The sequence below is a fragment of the Ranitomeya variabilis genome, chromosome 4 (genome assembly GCF_051348905.1).
Source record: "Ranitomeya variabilis isolate aRanVar5 chromosome 4, aRanVar5.hap1, whole genome shotgun sequence".
NCBI classification, from domain to species: Eukaryota; Metazoa; Chordata; class Amphibia; order Anura; family Dendrobatidae; genus Ranitomeya; species Ranitomeya variabilis.
Window position 1 is genome coordinate 240,050,036 of NC_135235.1, and position 15,266 is coordinate 240,065,301.

Consider the following 15,266-nt stretch of genomic DNA (forward strand, 5'->3'; position numbering starts at 1 on the left):
GGAAGGAGCGCCATTTGACTTTTCAATGCAAAATTGGCTGGAATTGAGATCGGAACCCATGTCGTGTTTGGAGAGCCCCTGACGTGCCTAAACAGTGGAAACCCCCACAAGTGACACCATTTTGGAAAGAAGACCCCCTAAGGAACTTATCTAGATGTGTGGTGAGCACTTTGAACCTCCAAGTGCTTCACAGAAGTTTATAATGTAGAGCCGTAAAAAAAATTAATATTAATTTTCACAAAAAATGATCTTTTTGCCCCAAATTTTTTATTTTCCCAAGAGTAGCAGGATAAATTGGATGCCAAAAGTTGTTGTGCAATTTGTCCTGAGTACGCTGATACTTCATATATGGGGATAAACCACTGTTTGGGCGCATGGCAGAGCTCGGAAGGGAAGGAGCGCCATTTGACTTTTCAATGCAAAATTGGCTGGAATTGAGATCGGAACCCATGTCGTGTTTGGAGAGCCCCTGACGTGCCTAAACAGTGGAAACCCCCACAAGTGACACCATTTTGGAAAGAAGACCCCCTAAGGAACTTATTTAGATGTGTGGTGAGCACTTTTAACCCCCAGTTGTTTCACTAAAGTTTAGAATGTAGCGCTGTGAAAATCAAAAAATCATTTTTTCTTTCCACAAAATGATGTTTTAGCCCGCAATTTTTTTTCCCCCAAGGGTAACAGGAGAAATTGGACCACAAAAGTTATTGTCCAATTTGTCCTGAGTACGCTGATACTTCATATATGGGGATAAACCACTGTTTGGGCGCACGGCAGAGCTCGGAAGGGAAGGAGTGCCGTTTGAAATGCAGACTTAGATGGATTGGTCTGCAGGTGTCATGTTGCATTTGCAGAGCCCCTGATGTACCTAAACAGTAGAAACCCCCCACAAGTGACCCCATATTGGAAACTAGACCCCCCACGGAACTTATCTAGATGTGTTGTGAGAACTTTGAACCCCCAAGTGCTTCACTACAGTTTATAACGCAGAGCCGCGAAAATAAAAAATATATTTTTTTCCACGAAAATTATATTTTAGCCCCCATGTTTTTATTTTTCCAAGGATAAGGCTGGTTTCACACTTGCGTTTTTTTTAAAAACGCATGTGTGAAAAAACGCATGTAATCGCGGTAAAACACATGCGTTTTTTTAGACGCATGCGTTTTTATAGAAAAACACAAGAAAACAAGAAAAAACCAAAAAACCCTAACCCTACCCCTAACCCTACCCCTAACCTGAAATACGTGGCACTGAAATACGTGGCACTGAAATACGTTTATATACGTATATACGTATATACGTATATAAGTGCCACGATATTTCAGTGGCCACGTATATAAGTGCCACGTATATAAGTGCCACGTATATAAGTGCCACGTATATAAGTGCCACGTATATAAGTGCCACGTATATAAGTGCCACGTATTTCATGTACATGCCACGATATTTAAGTGCCACGTATTTAAGTGCCACGTATTTAAGTGCCACGTATTTAAGTGCCACGTATTTAAGTGCCACGTATTTAAGTGCCACGTATTTAAGTGCCACGTATTTAAGTGCCACGTATTTAAGTGCCATGTATTTCACGTAAATGCCACGATATTTCAGTGCCACATATTTCACTGAAATACCGTGGCACTTAAATACGTGGCACTGAAATATCGTGGCACTGAAATATCGTGGCACTGAAATATCGTGGCACTGAAATATCGTGGCACTGAAATACGTGGCACTGAAATACGTGGCACTGAAATACGTGGCACTGAAATACGTGGCACTGAAATACGTGGCACTGAAATACGTGGCACTATGACTGTCAGAAAATGTTCATTAAACGGTTAGGGATGAGTTTAGGGGTAGGGTTAGGGTTTGGATCCCTTTATCACCTTGATGGTGGTGGGTGACTTTTCAGTGTGTTCTGTTTTTTTTCTATAAAAACGCATGCGTTTTTAACGCAAACAAACGCGTTGAGATCGGACGCCATGTCGCGTTTGGAGAGCCCCTGATGTGCCTAAACAGTGAAAACTCCCCAATTCTAACTGAAACCCTAACCCCAACCCTAACCCTAGTCCTAACCCTAGCGCTACTTTCACACTAGCGTTTTTTTGCATACGTCGCAATGCGTCGTTTTGGCGAAAAAACGCATCCTGCAAAGTCATCTGCAGGATGCGTTTTTTCCCCATAGACTAACATTAGCGACGTATTGACACACGTCGCAAGCGTCGTGCGACGGTTGCGTCGTGTTGTGGCGGACAGCCGGCAGCAACAAACGTTACATGTAACGTTTTTTTGTGCCGACGGTCCACCATTTCCGACCGCGCATGCGCGGCTGGAACTCCGCCCCCACCTCCCCGCACCTCACAATGGGGCAGCGGATGCGTGGAAAAACAGCATCCGCTGCCCCCGTTGTGCGGCGCTTGCACAGTATGCGTCGGTATGTCGGGCCGACGCAGCGCGACGGCCCCGTACCGACGCTAGTGTGAAAGTAGCCTAACGGGAAAATGGAAATAAATATATTTTTTAAAATTTTATTATTTTTCCTAACTAAGGGGGTGATGAAGGGGGATTTGATTTACTTATATAGCGTTTTTTGGGCGGATTTTTATGATTGGCAGCCGTCACACACTAAAAGACGCTTTTTATTGCAAACAATAGTTTTTGCATCACCACATTTTGAGAGCTATAATTTTTCCATATTTTGGTCCACAGAGTCATGTGAGATCTTGTTTTTTGCGGGACGAGTTGACGTTTTTGCTGGTACCATTTTCGGGTACATGACATTTTTTGATCGCTTTTTATTCCGATTTTTGGGAGGCGGAATGAACAAAAACCAGCAATTCCTGAAATTCTTTTAGGGGGGGCGTTTATACCGTTCCGCGTTTGGTAAAAAGGATAAAGCAGTTTTATTCTTCGGGTCAGTACGATTACAGCGATACCTCATTTATGTAATTTTTTTATGTTTTGGCGCTTTTACACAATAAAAACTATTTTATATAAAAAAATAATTGTTTTTGCATCGCTTTATTCTGAGAGCTATAACTTTTTTATTTTTCTGCTGATGATGCTGTATGGCGGCTTTTTTTTTGCGGGACAAGATGACGTTTTCAGCGGTACCATGGTTATTTATATCCGTCTTTTTGATCGCGTGTTATTCCACTTTTTGTTTGGCGGTATGAGAATAAAGCGTTGTTTTTTGCCTCGTTTTTTTTTTTTTTTTTTTACGGTGTTCACTGAAGGGGTTAACTAGTGATATAGTTTTATAGGTGGGGTTGTTACGGACGCGGCGATACTAAATATGTGTACTTTTATTGTGTGGTGTTTTTTTTATTTAGATAAAGAAATGTATTTATGGGAATATATTTATTTTTTTTTTCTTTATTTAGGAATTTTTTTTTTTTTTTTTTTACACATTTGGAAAAAATTTTTTTTTACTTTTTTACTTTGTCCCAGGAGGGGACATCACAGATCGGTGATCAGACCGTGTGCATAGCACTCGGTCTGATCACCGATGTGACAGGCACGTAACAGAGGCTTGCCGGCGCCTGCTATGAGGATTCTCAGCAGACGCCGGCAAGCAGGGTCATCTTATGACCCGGAAGGAGTCCCGCGGCCATCTTGGATCCGGGGACTCCTTCCAGGTCACCGGAGCAGTGCGACCTCATCGCGTTGCTCCGGTGGGAGAGCGCAGGGAGCCCCCGTCCCTGCGCGATCCCCCTCTATGCCGCTGTCACTATTGACAGCGGCATCAGAGGGGTTAAATGCCCGCGATCGGCGACAGCGCCGATCGTGGGCATTGCTGCGGGGTGTCAGCTGTCATATACAGCTGACACCCGCACCCGATCACCGCGGCGCTCAGCGTGAGACCGCGGTGATCGGGGCGCCGTACTAGTACTGCGGCTGGCACTAATGCAGTGCCGGCAGCGCCGTACTAGTACGGCGCATGTCACGAAGGGGTTAATGACCACAATAGTTTTACTCCTTTTCTTCCGGTCTAGTCCCCTTTAATTGGTGTTTGATTGTGTCATCTTTCTTCCATGAGTCATCTGGCCTTAGACTCTTTTTATACTATGGTTACGGCAACAAATGCGGTGCAGTCTTCTCTTTTTGGTTTTAACTGGTTTTACAGTTTTTAATTTTTGTTTTCATTTGTGTTTGTCTTTTTTCAGGGCTGATGTTCTTTCATGTGGATACATGCTACCATCCGGTTTAGCCACCGTAGGATTTGTGTTGAATCCATCATGCTTGTCGGACTTGCGGTTCTTTTTACATTTGGGTTGTCAGTGTGCTAGTGGTCATGTGTATTTTATTCATTATATAGCTATGTATATTATTATATGTGTTTTTAACTGTATTTTTATACATATGTCACTTTTGTTGCCAGCTATTTATTATATTGTACTTAGATTTTCATGCACTATTCTTAACATTTAGCATTTTTATATGCAATTTTGGCACATATCTTATGTATGTTTTTCAGATTGGTGCCTGTGTATTTATATTATATTCATGTTTATATTATATTTATGTTTATACCTGTTTGTATTTATTAACATGGTTTTCCTTAGGTTTTTGTCTTATTCGGTTTCACTGCGCACTGCCCCTCACTTACACTTTTTCTGTTATATATGTATGTTGTCTCGTTTGGCGCTTATATCTTGCGCTTTTCGGTGGTCTTTATTAGTACATGTGGTATCTGTATGTTATTCAGCCCTATGCTGTTGGTGTTTTCTGCGCAGTCTCGATGTTTTTCTGGTTGCCGTGACGATGATATGCCAGTTCCGGATGTTATCCAGTTGAGGATTGCCAGCTTTCTCGCGCAGACTCTGTGCGTTCCTGGTCGTCTTGACTACAAGACGCTGTTTTCCGGATGTGACGTCTCTGTTCAGTGACGGTAGCTATTACACGGTTTCCGGCTTACCTCCGGCTTATTCTCTTTGAACGGCCACATGCTATGATGGCGTCCTTCATTTACCAACGGCTGCACGTGTTCTGGCGCCACATGTGAGTGCGTGTGTGACTAAATTGAGAGGTAGTTTTGCGCATGTGTACACAGCTGTTATTTTCTTACCCTATGATTGACATCTCCCTATTGGGCCCTGTATATATAAATACCATCTATGGCCAATGCCTCACCATTCCCCAGACGAAGCATTTCGGTGCGAAACGCGCGTCGGGAGTTGGTGGGCATCCAGCAACGCTTCCTTTGGTAACTATACCTTTACTTGCTATTATTGTATCTCCTGCATTATGCTTGTCAATTTATCTTCATGTGATCACTGGCACAATGACTAACTATATGACTATATTATCATTTGGTCCTTGATTGTACTATATTGGGAGCTTTTGTTTGGCTTGCCCACCTTGTTCCTGTGTGTTAGGAGGTTACCTCCATTGTCATATATATTTTGTTTGTGTAACTAATAAAATTGAAGTATATTTATTAGCCTTGTGTGAAGTTGTTAATTTGGTGTTCTTATGATATTTACTTCACGGCCTGAACATGTGGATATGATTAGGTGTTTTGTTGTCACAATATATACTAGGTGTATACCGTGCTCCGTGGAGCCGCTGGAGGGAGCAGAGCCATGGGAGGGCCCACTCCCACAACTCTGCTCCACGGTTCTCAGCGCTCCTCCATTGCAGCGTTGTTGCCTCTACCCCATGCGCTGTATGTGCCACGCGGTACCAAGCAGCTGTTCAGCTTCTACCTACCACAGCCAGCTCTGCCCTCCCACGGCTCTGCTCCATCCCACGGCTCTGCTCCACGGACCGCGGTTCTACCTACCATACCAGGCTCCGTGCCCTGCTGCACCTTTGCGTATAAGGTCGTTCCTTCGCATTCAGCTCATGGTTAGAATTGATCTGATGAAGGTCCCATGCCGGACCGGAAACGTTCAGAACATTTTTTTTTGATGCTTAATAAAAGGAACCTCTGCTTTTTAAGTACCGAGTGCCAAGTTTGTTCCATTTTATATTGACGGGTTGGATACCTGACTTGGGCACCAACAGCACCACAATCCTTGAGTGCCGCGTCCCTCTAAACTATTGTCCAGACAATACAGCATAACAATAATCACATAAATCACCAGATACAGGAGGAGTGAGGGCCCCACTGGTCACCAGATACAATCTATGAGAAGACAGGGACACAGAGGGCGATGGTGACATCTGCCGTCAGTGTACGGACCGCCATAGTGTAAGATGGAAGCAAAGCTGCGGTCACACAGCCGTGGTGTGCACTACAACCCCCAGCACGGCGAATGCTACAGCCCCCAGCACGGCGGACACTGCAACCCCCCAGCAGTGGGGCCGGCTCCTGATGAGGGGGCACGTGTCTGTGAGGGGCCTCTCATTCCCTGCTCCTGATGAGGGGGCACGTGTCTGTGAGGAGCCGCTCATCCCCCGCTCCTGATGAGGGGGCACGTCTGTGAGGGGCCGCTCATTCCCCGCTCCTGATGAGGGGGCAAATGTCTGAGGGGCCTCTCATTCCCCGCTCCTGATGAGGGGGCACATGTCTGTGAGGGGCCTCTCATTCCCCGCTCCTGATGAGGGGGCACATGTCTGTGAGGGGCCTCTCATTCCCCGCTCCTGATGAGGGGGCACGTGTCTGAGGGGCCTCTCATTCCCCGCTCCTGATTAGGGGGCACGTGTCTGTGAGGGGCCTCTCATTCCCCGCTCCTGATGAGGGGGCACGTGTCTGTGAGGAGCCGCTCATTCCCCGCTCCTCTTGAGGGGCACGTGTCTGTGAGGGGCCGCTCATTCCCCACTCAAGAGGGGGAACGTGTCTGTGTGAATACCGCGGGAGGGGGTGGAGATCTGGCCCGGCGTCTGTATACTGGAGGATGGGGTGTCCGGGTTCTTACTGCAGACTGTTATTTCTCTGGTAGTTGTTGTCGCTATGGCCCCCGATGATGTTGCGTCTTGTTCAGATGACCACCGCAGTCATATTAGCCTATAAGAATCCTAGCAGTAGAACAGGTTACATGAAGCAGACATGGGGGTGCAATGACTAACTGTGGATACTAAGCATTTGCAAATGAATACCATATAAGAAACCCCAAAAAGAGACTAGAACAGGAAAAAAAAGGGGCCTGGGACTTGAGCAGGGGCAGCTGGGGCCAGGACTTACGTAGGGGGCGGCTGGGGTTGGGACTTGCGCAGGGGTGGTTGGGACTTGTGCAGGGGAGGCTAGGGTTGGGACTTGCGCAGGTGCGGCTGGGGTTGGGACTTGCGCAGGTGCGACTGGGACTTGCGCAGGTGCGGCTGGGGTTGGGACTTGCGCAGGTGCAGCTGGGACTTGCGCAGGTGCGGCTGGGACTTGCGCAGGTGCGGCTGGGACTTGCGCAGGTGCGGCTGGGACTTGCGCAGGTGCGGCTGGGACTTGCGCAGGTGCGGCTGGGACTTGCGCAGGTGCGGCTGGGACTTGCGCAGGTGCGGCTGGGACTTGCGCAGGTGCGGCTGGGACTTGCGCAGGTGCGGCTGGGACTTGCGCAGGTGCGGCTGGGACTTGCGCAGGTGCAGCTGGGACTTGCGCAGGTGCGGCTGGGACTTGCGCAGGTGCGGCTGGGGCTGGGACTTGCGCAGGTGCGGCTGGGGTTGGGACTTGCGCAGGTGCGGCTGGGGTTGGGACTTGCGCAGGTGCGGCTGGGGTTGGGACTTGCGCAGGTGCGGCTGGGGTTGGGACTTGCGCAGGTGCGGCTGGGGTTGGGACTTGCGCAGGTGCGGCTGGGGTTGGGACTTGCGCAGGTGCGGCTGAGGTTGGGACTTGCGCAGGTGCGGCTGGGGTTGGGACTTGCGCAGGTGCGGCTGGGGTTGGGACTTGCGCAGGTGCGGCTGGGGTTGGGACTTGCGCAGGTGCGGCTGGGGTTGGGACTTGCGCAGGTGCGGCTGGGGTTGGGACTTGCGCAGGGGTGGCTGGGGTTGGGACTTGCGCAGAGGTGGCTGGGGCCGGGACTTGCGCAGGGGAGGCTGGGGCCGGGACTTGCGCAGGGGCGGCCGGGACTTGCGCAGGGGCGGCTGGGGCCGGGACTCGCGCAGGGGAGGCTGGGGTTGGGACTCGCGCAGGGGCGGCTGGGGCCGGGACTCGCGCAGGGGCGGTTGGGGCCGGGACTCGCGCAGGGGCGGCTGGGGCCGGGACTCGCGCAGGGGCGGCTGGGGCCGGGACTCGCGCAGGGGCGGCTGGGGCCGGGACTCGCGCAGGGGCGGTTGGGGCCGGGACTCGCGCAGGGGGCGGCTGGGGCCGGGACTCGCGCAGGGGGCGGCTGGGGCCGGGACTCGCGCAGGGGGCGGCTGGGGCCGGGACTCGCGCAGGGGGCGGCTGGGGCCGGGACTCGCGCAGGGGGCGGCTGGGGCCGGGACTCGCGCAGGGGTGGCTGGGACAGGCAGCTCACAGTTGTGCTTGCGGTGCAGCATCAGCTATAATGGGCGTGTAGGGGCACATTACATATTTTTGTGCAGACTGGATGCATGGTATTACAATGTGGTGACATAAGATGGCGCTCTCTCTTTAGAGATGTATTTGCACATAATATGGTAATGCACACAACACATGCACATCAGTCTCCCTGTGCCGCTGCAGCCTAGTAGTAGATGCAACGCTCCACCTCTGGGGGCCAGAAATAATTTGTCCTAATTCACATTGTCCTCGGCGAAGTTGTACCCTCCCCATGTGTTATACACAGGGCGTCACGCTGCGTGTGTCCGGGCAGTGCAGAAGACTCTTCCATCATTCTGGGGGTCCCAGGTCTCCACAAGTGTTCAGAAAGCCTCAGTATTCATGTGGCCTTTGCTTTTTTTGCGCTTGGCTTTGGCAGATGAGGATGGGACCTCCAGGGACTCGAGTCTAAATGGTCGGGGGAGGGGAACGTCCAGGCATTGAACCGGGGACACGGCGTTGAGACTGGCAGACATGATGGAAGGCGGCGTGGTGAGCGGAGAGCTGTACGCCTGGACGCTGCTGTGCAGAGCTGCAGGGGACAAAGAAATGCCAGAAATGTGAAATACAGCCATGGTGGGTGCGCCAGACACACTGAGGGGCTGTGGGTGACTATACCGGTGACGCCGGGCCCCTCAGCTGCACGGGAGCCACTCTTCCTTCTAAGCGCATCATTAGTCAAGTCCAATAAAACAGCCACAAGTTTCACTAAAACCCCGCGGATTTCTGCGCTTTCTGGAAAGTAACGTCCGAGAAATCTCCGGCTGTTCTGGTCATCGTGGAGTAAAACCAGTCTGACATAACTCTGACAAAGTGCAGAGTGCTCCGTCATCACCCTGCTCTGAAAGTGCAGATCAGGGTGTAAAGTCATCTGCTTGGTGGTCCGCTGTTCAACCACGCCGACAACTGACAAGGCTGGGACCAGAAATATCATTGAATATCATTGTTTCAGAACCTATGGGGAGTGCAATGCTCTCTAATGGATGTGTGTGGTCACAAGCCCCCAGTAAGCAGCCATGCTCCGGTGGGATCACTCAGATACAAAATCTCAGATACTATAATCATACAGTAGTCCTGCGGAGACCACCCAAAACTACTTGGGATAATACCCTGTGAAGCCTCCCAATGACATAAGATACAGAAACTGAAGCATATTACTCCCAGAAAATATACTAAAAGGGTGTACTTTATTTACAATAGAAATACTGTATATTATAAAGTACAGGCAATTGCAATTCAAACATAAGTATCACAGAGCTATCTGAATGTGCTGCCCCAATGGACAGTGATGTGGGTGAGAGCAGATCATCGGAACACTGCTTTCCTTACATAGGTTTTCACTATGTGCTCATTGACTGTTTTGAAATTGGGGAGATGCGTCTTATACCTACGTAATAGCAGTGGAGTCTCGCCGCCTTATACTGATGCGTCTTATACCTATGTAATAGCAGGGGAGTCTCGCCGCCTTATACCTATGTAATAGCAGGGGAGTCTGGTCTTATACTTATGTAATAGCAGGGGAGTCTGGTCTTATACCTATGTAATAGCAGGGGAGTCTGGTCTTATACCTATGTAATAGCAGGGGAGTCTGGTCTTATACCTATGTAATAGCAGGGGAGTCTGGTTTTATACCTATGTAATAGCAGGGGAGTCTGGTCTTCTACCTATGTAATAGCAGGGGAGTCTGGCCGCCTTCATACTGATTTATGCAGCGGCACTTTGTTATCTGGTAATAGGAAGTTATATTGACCCTTTTGGTGCCTCTTTGCCCAAACCTTGTTCCTATAGTGACACCTTCCATTGGGGCACCTGTACCGCACATTCAGATAGCTCTGTGATATTTGGTTGAATTGCAATTGCCTGTACTTTATAATATATTTCTATTGTAAATAAAGTACACCCTTCTTAGTACATTTTCTGAGTGATATGCTTCAGTTTCTGTATCATATGTCAGGTGGGATCACTGCCTACACTACAACAGGCCCTATGGCTGCCATACTGCAGGAGCTGTACGACTGTCACAGCGTCTGCTCCGATGTGCTGCCCCGCTGTGACCCCCCTGTGCTATCACCGATGTGCTGCCCCCGCTGTGACCCCCATATGTTATCACCGATGTGCTGCCCCCGCTGTGACCCCCCCGTGCTATCACCGATGTGCTGCCCCCGCTGTGACTCCCCCGTGCTATCACCGATGTGCTGCCCCTGCTGTGACTCCCCCGTGCTATCACCGATGTGCTGCCCCCGCTGTGACCCCCCCTGTGCTATCACCGATGTGCTGCCCCGCTGTGACCCCCATATGTTATCACCGATGTGCTGCCCCTGCTGTGACTCCCCCGTGCTATCACCGATGTGCTGCCCCTGCTGTGACTCCCCCGTGCTATCACCGATGTGCTGCCCCCGCTGTGACTCCCCCTGTGCTATCACCGATGTGCTGCCCCCGCTGTGACTCCCCCTGTGCTATCACCGATGTGACTCCCCCGTGCTATCACCGATGTGCTGCCCCCGCTGTGATACCCCCCGTGCTATCACCGATGTGCTGCCCCCGCTGTGACCGCTCCCCCCCCCGTGCTATCACCGATGTGCTGCCCCCGCGTGCTATCACCGATGTGCTGCCCCCGATGTGACCCCCCGTGCTATCACCGATGTCCTGTGTTGGGGGCAGACCACCGCAGATATGAGCGCTCACCCAGGCTCTTCATCGGATCGCTACTGAGGATTTCGCTGGCTCGCTTAGACCTGAAGTAGTTGCTGGCGAGGTTTTCGCTGTCGCTCTTGCAGAGCATGGCCTTGTACCGGTCTTCCCCCTGATGAGAGAATTATATTTGGGCTTTAGTGAGGCTGCAGTAGATATCGGCGATGTGTGCAGTGGCGATGTTTTCTGTTCTAGCTCATTCGAACCACTGAAAACTGTCCATATAGCATTGCTGCATGCCGGACCCTGCACAGCAGACAGGGGGCCCTATATTCTGAGTGTGCTGCCGCCAATCATGATTCTCGCACACTGGCATGATGGCTGCCATTCACATATGTGGCTGTCAGGTCGGGTGTACCGTCACGTGCCCGCCATTCACATATGTGGCTGTCAGGTCGGGTGTACCGTCACGTGGTCGCCATTCACATATGTGGCTGTCATGTGAGGTGTACTGTCACGTAGCCACCATTCACATATGCGGCTGTCAGGTCGGGTGTACCGTCACGTCGCCGCCATTCACATATGTGGCTGTCAGGTGAGGTGTACTGTTACGTAGCCGCCATTCACATATGTGGCTGTCAGGTTGGGTGTACCGTCACCTGGCCGCCATTCACATATGCGGCTGTCAGGTCCGGTGTACTGTCACGTGGCCGCCATTCACATATGCGGCTGTCAGGTCCGGTGTACCGTCACGTGGCCGCCGTTCACATATGCGGCTGTCAGGTCCGGTGTACCGTCACGTGGCCGCCATTTACATATGCGGCTGTCAGGTCCGGTGTACCGTCACGTGGCCCCCATTCACATATGTGGCTGTCAGTGATGTAAGGAACGCAGGAGTCTGCCGCTGTGCCGTCCTCGTGCCCTAACAGTACATGAACCGAACTCGGCCCGGTGACGACCCATCTAACCATGGATGTGAGGAGTCTTCTGCTGCATTGGGGGCTCACGCTGCTGTCCCCCCCACCACCACCACCACTAACGTGTATCCCACGCTCCCTCTCCCCGGGAGTCTGCACCTCATCACCCCGTGTGACCACACTACGTACACTCGTCAGACCACCTACCAGATGGTGCTCGCCGTTCTCACGTGATGACGTCCACTTGGGTTTGGCTGATGGAAGGCCGGGGGCTGTACAAGGATCAGGAATAAGACATTAGTGTGACATTACATCCGGCGCCCGTTCAGTTACCAGAAAAGATGGTAAGCTCCTTGGGGCAGAAGGGGCTGTTGTACTGTCTGCCGTGTAGGATGACTATGAGTAGTATTCCACTCAGTGACCCCATCTGGCTGCGGCTCGATGGAACAAGATCCCCTGTTCCAGCAGTCTTCAGGGGTCATTGTGGATCTGGTGTGGACCATCCCCAGTATAGGACAGCTCCCGCTAAGTGACGAGACGGCCAGAATCTCCTCCACACGTGAACGGACCTGCAGTCACCGATCACAATGCAGAGCGTGAGATCTGCTCCAAAAGACGCCCCAAACCTGGCAAGTAACACATGTGGACGTTGTTGGGGGCTGCCGTTGTGAGACCTGGTCCTTTACCTGGACCCATGTGATAGTCGGTCACCACTGCCCACGCGCCTTCCCCAGTGAGGTCTGCCTGTCCCAGGAGGGAGCAGACGCGTCTGTATTCTGCACTCTGTAGGGACCAGCGTTGGTCACCACTGCCCACGCGCTTTCCCCAGTGGCGTCTGCCTGTACCAGGAGGGAGCAGACACGTCTGTATTCTGCACTATTCAGGGACCAGCGTCGGTCACCACTGCCCACGCACCTTCCCCAGTGGTGTCTGCCTGTACCAGGAGGGAGCAGACACGTCTGTATTCTGCACTCTGCAGGGACCAGCGTCGGTCACCACTGCCCACGCTCCTTCCCCAGTGGCGTCTATCTGTACCAGGAGGGAGCAGACACGTCTGTATTCTGCACTCTGCAGGGACCAGCGTCGTCTTTATTCTACAGGGACCAGCGTCGGTCACCACTGCCCACGCGCCTTCCCCAGTGGCGTCTACCTGTACCAGGAGGGAGCGGACACGTCTGTATTCTGCAGGGACCAGCGTCGGTCACCACTGCCCTCGCTCCTTCCCCAGTGGCGTCTACCTGTACCAGGAGGGAGCAGACACGTCTGTATTCTGCAGGGACCAGCGTCGGTCACCACTGCCCACGCGCCTCTCCCAGTGGCGTCTGCCTGTACCAGGAGGGAGCATACGCGTCTGTATTCTGCACTCTGCAGGGACCAGCGTCGCTCACCACTGCCCACGCGCCTTCCCCAGTGGCGTCTGCCTGTACCAGGAGGCAGCATACAAGTCTGTATTCTGCACTCTGCAGGGACCAGCGTCGCTCACCACTGCCCACGCGCCTTCCCCAGTGGCGTCTGCCTGTCTCAGGAGGGGGCAGACACCTCTGTATTCTGCAGGGACCAGCGTCGGTCACCACTGCCCACGCGCCATCCCCAGTGGCGTCTGCCTGTCTCAGGAGGGAGCAGACACGTCTGTATTCTGCAGGGACCAGCGTCGGTCACCACTGCCCACGCGCCTTCCCCAGTGGCGTCTACCTGTAACAGGAGAGAGCAGACGCGTCTGTATTCTGCACTCTGCAGGGACCAGCGTCGCTCACCACTGCCCTCGCGCCTTCCCCAGTGGTGTCTGCCTGTCTCAGGAGGCAGCATACGAGTCTGCCTTCTGCAGGGACCAGTGTCGGTCACCACTGCCCACGCGCCTTCCCCAGTGGCGTCTGCCTGTCTCAGGAGGGAGCAGACACGTCTGTATTCTGCAGGGACCAGCGTCGGTCACCACTGCCCACGCGCCTTCCCCAGTGGCGTCTACCTGTAACAGGAGGGAGCAGACACGTCTGTATTCTGCAGGGACCAGCGTCGCTCACCACTGCCCTCGCGCCTTCCCCAGTGGTGTCTGCCTGTCTCAGGAGGGAGCAGACAAGTCTGCCTTCTGCAGGGACCAGCGTCAGTCACCACTGCCCACGCGCCTTCCCCAGTGGCGTCTCAGGAGGGGGCAGACGCGTCTGTATTCTGCACTCTGCAGGGACCAGCGTCGGTCACCACTGCCGACGCTCCTTCCCCAGTGGCGTCTACCTGTACCAGGAGGGAGCAGACACGTCTGTATTCTGCAGGGACCAGCGTCGGTCACCACTGCCCTCGCGCCTTCCCCAGTGGCGTCTGCCTGTCTCAGGAGGCAGCGTACGAGTCTGTATTCTGCACTCTGCAGGGACCAGCGTAGCTCACAACTGCCCTCACGCCTTCCCCAGTGGTGTCTGCCTGTCTCAGGAGTCAGCATACGAGTCTGTCTTCTGCAGGGACCAGCGTCAGTCACCACTGCCCACGCGCCTTCCCCAGTGGTGTCTACCTGTACCAGGAGGGAGCAGACGTCTGTATTCTGCACTCTGCAGGGACCAGCGTCGGTCACCACTGCCCACGCGCCTTCCCCAGTGGCGTCTGCCGGTCTCAGTAGGGGGCAGACGCATCTGTATTCTGCACTCTGCAGGGACCAGCGTCGGTCACCACTGCCCACGTGCCTTCCCCAGTGGCGTCTACCTGTACCAGGCGGGAGCAGACACGTCTGTATTCTGCAGGGACCAGTGTCTGTCACCACTGCCCTCACGCCCTCCCCAGTGGCGTCTACCTGTACCAGGAGGGAGCAGACACGTCTGTATTCTGCAGGGACCAGCGTCGGTCACCACTGCCCACACGCCTTCCCCAGTGGCGTCTGCCTGTACCAGGAGGGAGCATACGCGTCTGTATTCTGCACTCTGCAGGGACCAGCGTCTGTCACCACTTCCCACGCGCCTTCCCCTGTGGCGTCTGCCTGCCACAGGAGGGGGCAGACGCGTCTGTATTCTGCAGGTACCAGCACCGGTCACCACTGCCCACGCGCCTTCCCCAGTGGCGTCTACCTGTACCAGGAGGGAGCAGACACGTCTGTATTCTGCAGGGACCAGCGTCGGTCACCACTGCCCACACGCCTTCCCCAGTGGCGTCTGCCTGTACCAGGAGGGAGCATACGCGTCTGTATTCTGCACTCCGCAGGGACCAGCGTCTGTCACCACTTCCCACGCGCCTTCCCCTGTGGCGTCTGCCTGCCACAGGAGGGGGCAGACGCGTCTGTATTCTGCAGGTACCAGCATCGGTCACCACTG

General features: G+C 53.0%; 1 protein-coding gene across 2 annotated transcripts in view; it reads right to left on the reverse strand.

Annotated features, from left to right (window-relative positions):
• Positions 1-8,491: 8,491 nt before the first annotated feature.
• The window catches only part of KIF17 (kinesin family member 17), a 58,989-nt gene continuing 52,214 nt past the window's right edge, over positions 8,492-15,266 (reverse strand). For both annotated transcript variants that reach the window (XM_077260435.1, XM_077260436.1), the window contains 3 exons: positions 12,187-12,251; positions 11,117-11,234; positions 8,492-8,963 (listed from right to left, as the gene is read on the reverse strand). In XM_077260435.1, coding sequence (XP_077116550.1) covers positions 8,755-8,963; positions 11,117-11,234; positions 12,187-12,251 — 392 coding nt within the window. In that variant the 3' untranslated portion in view covers positions 8,492-8,754. The remainder of the gene's footprint in view (positions 8,964-11,116; positions 11,235-12,186; positions 12,252-15,266) is intronic.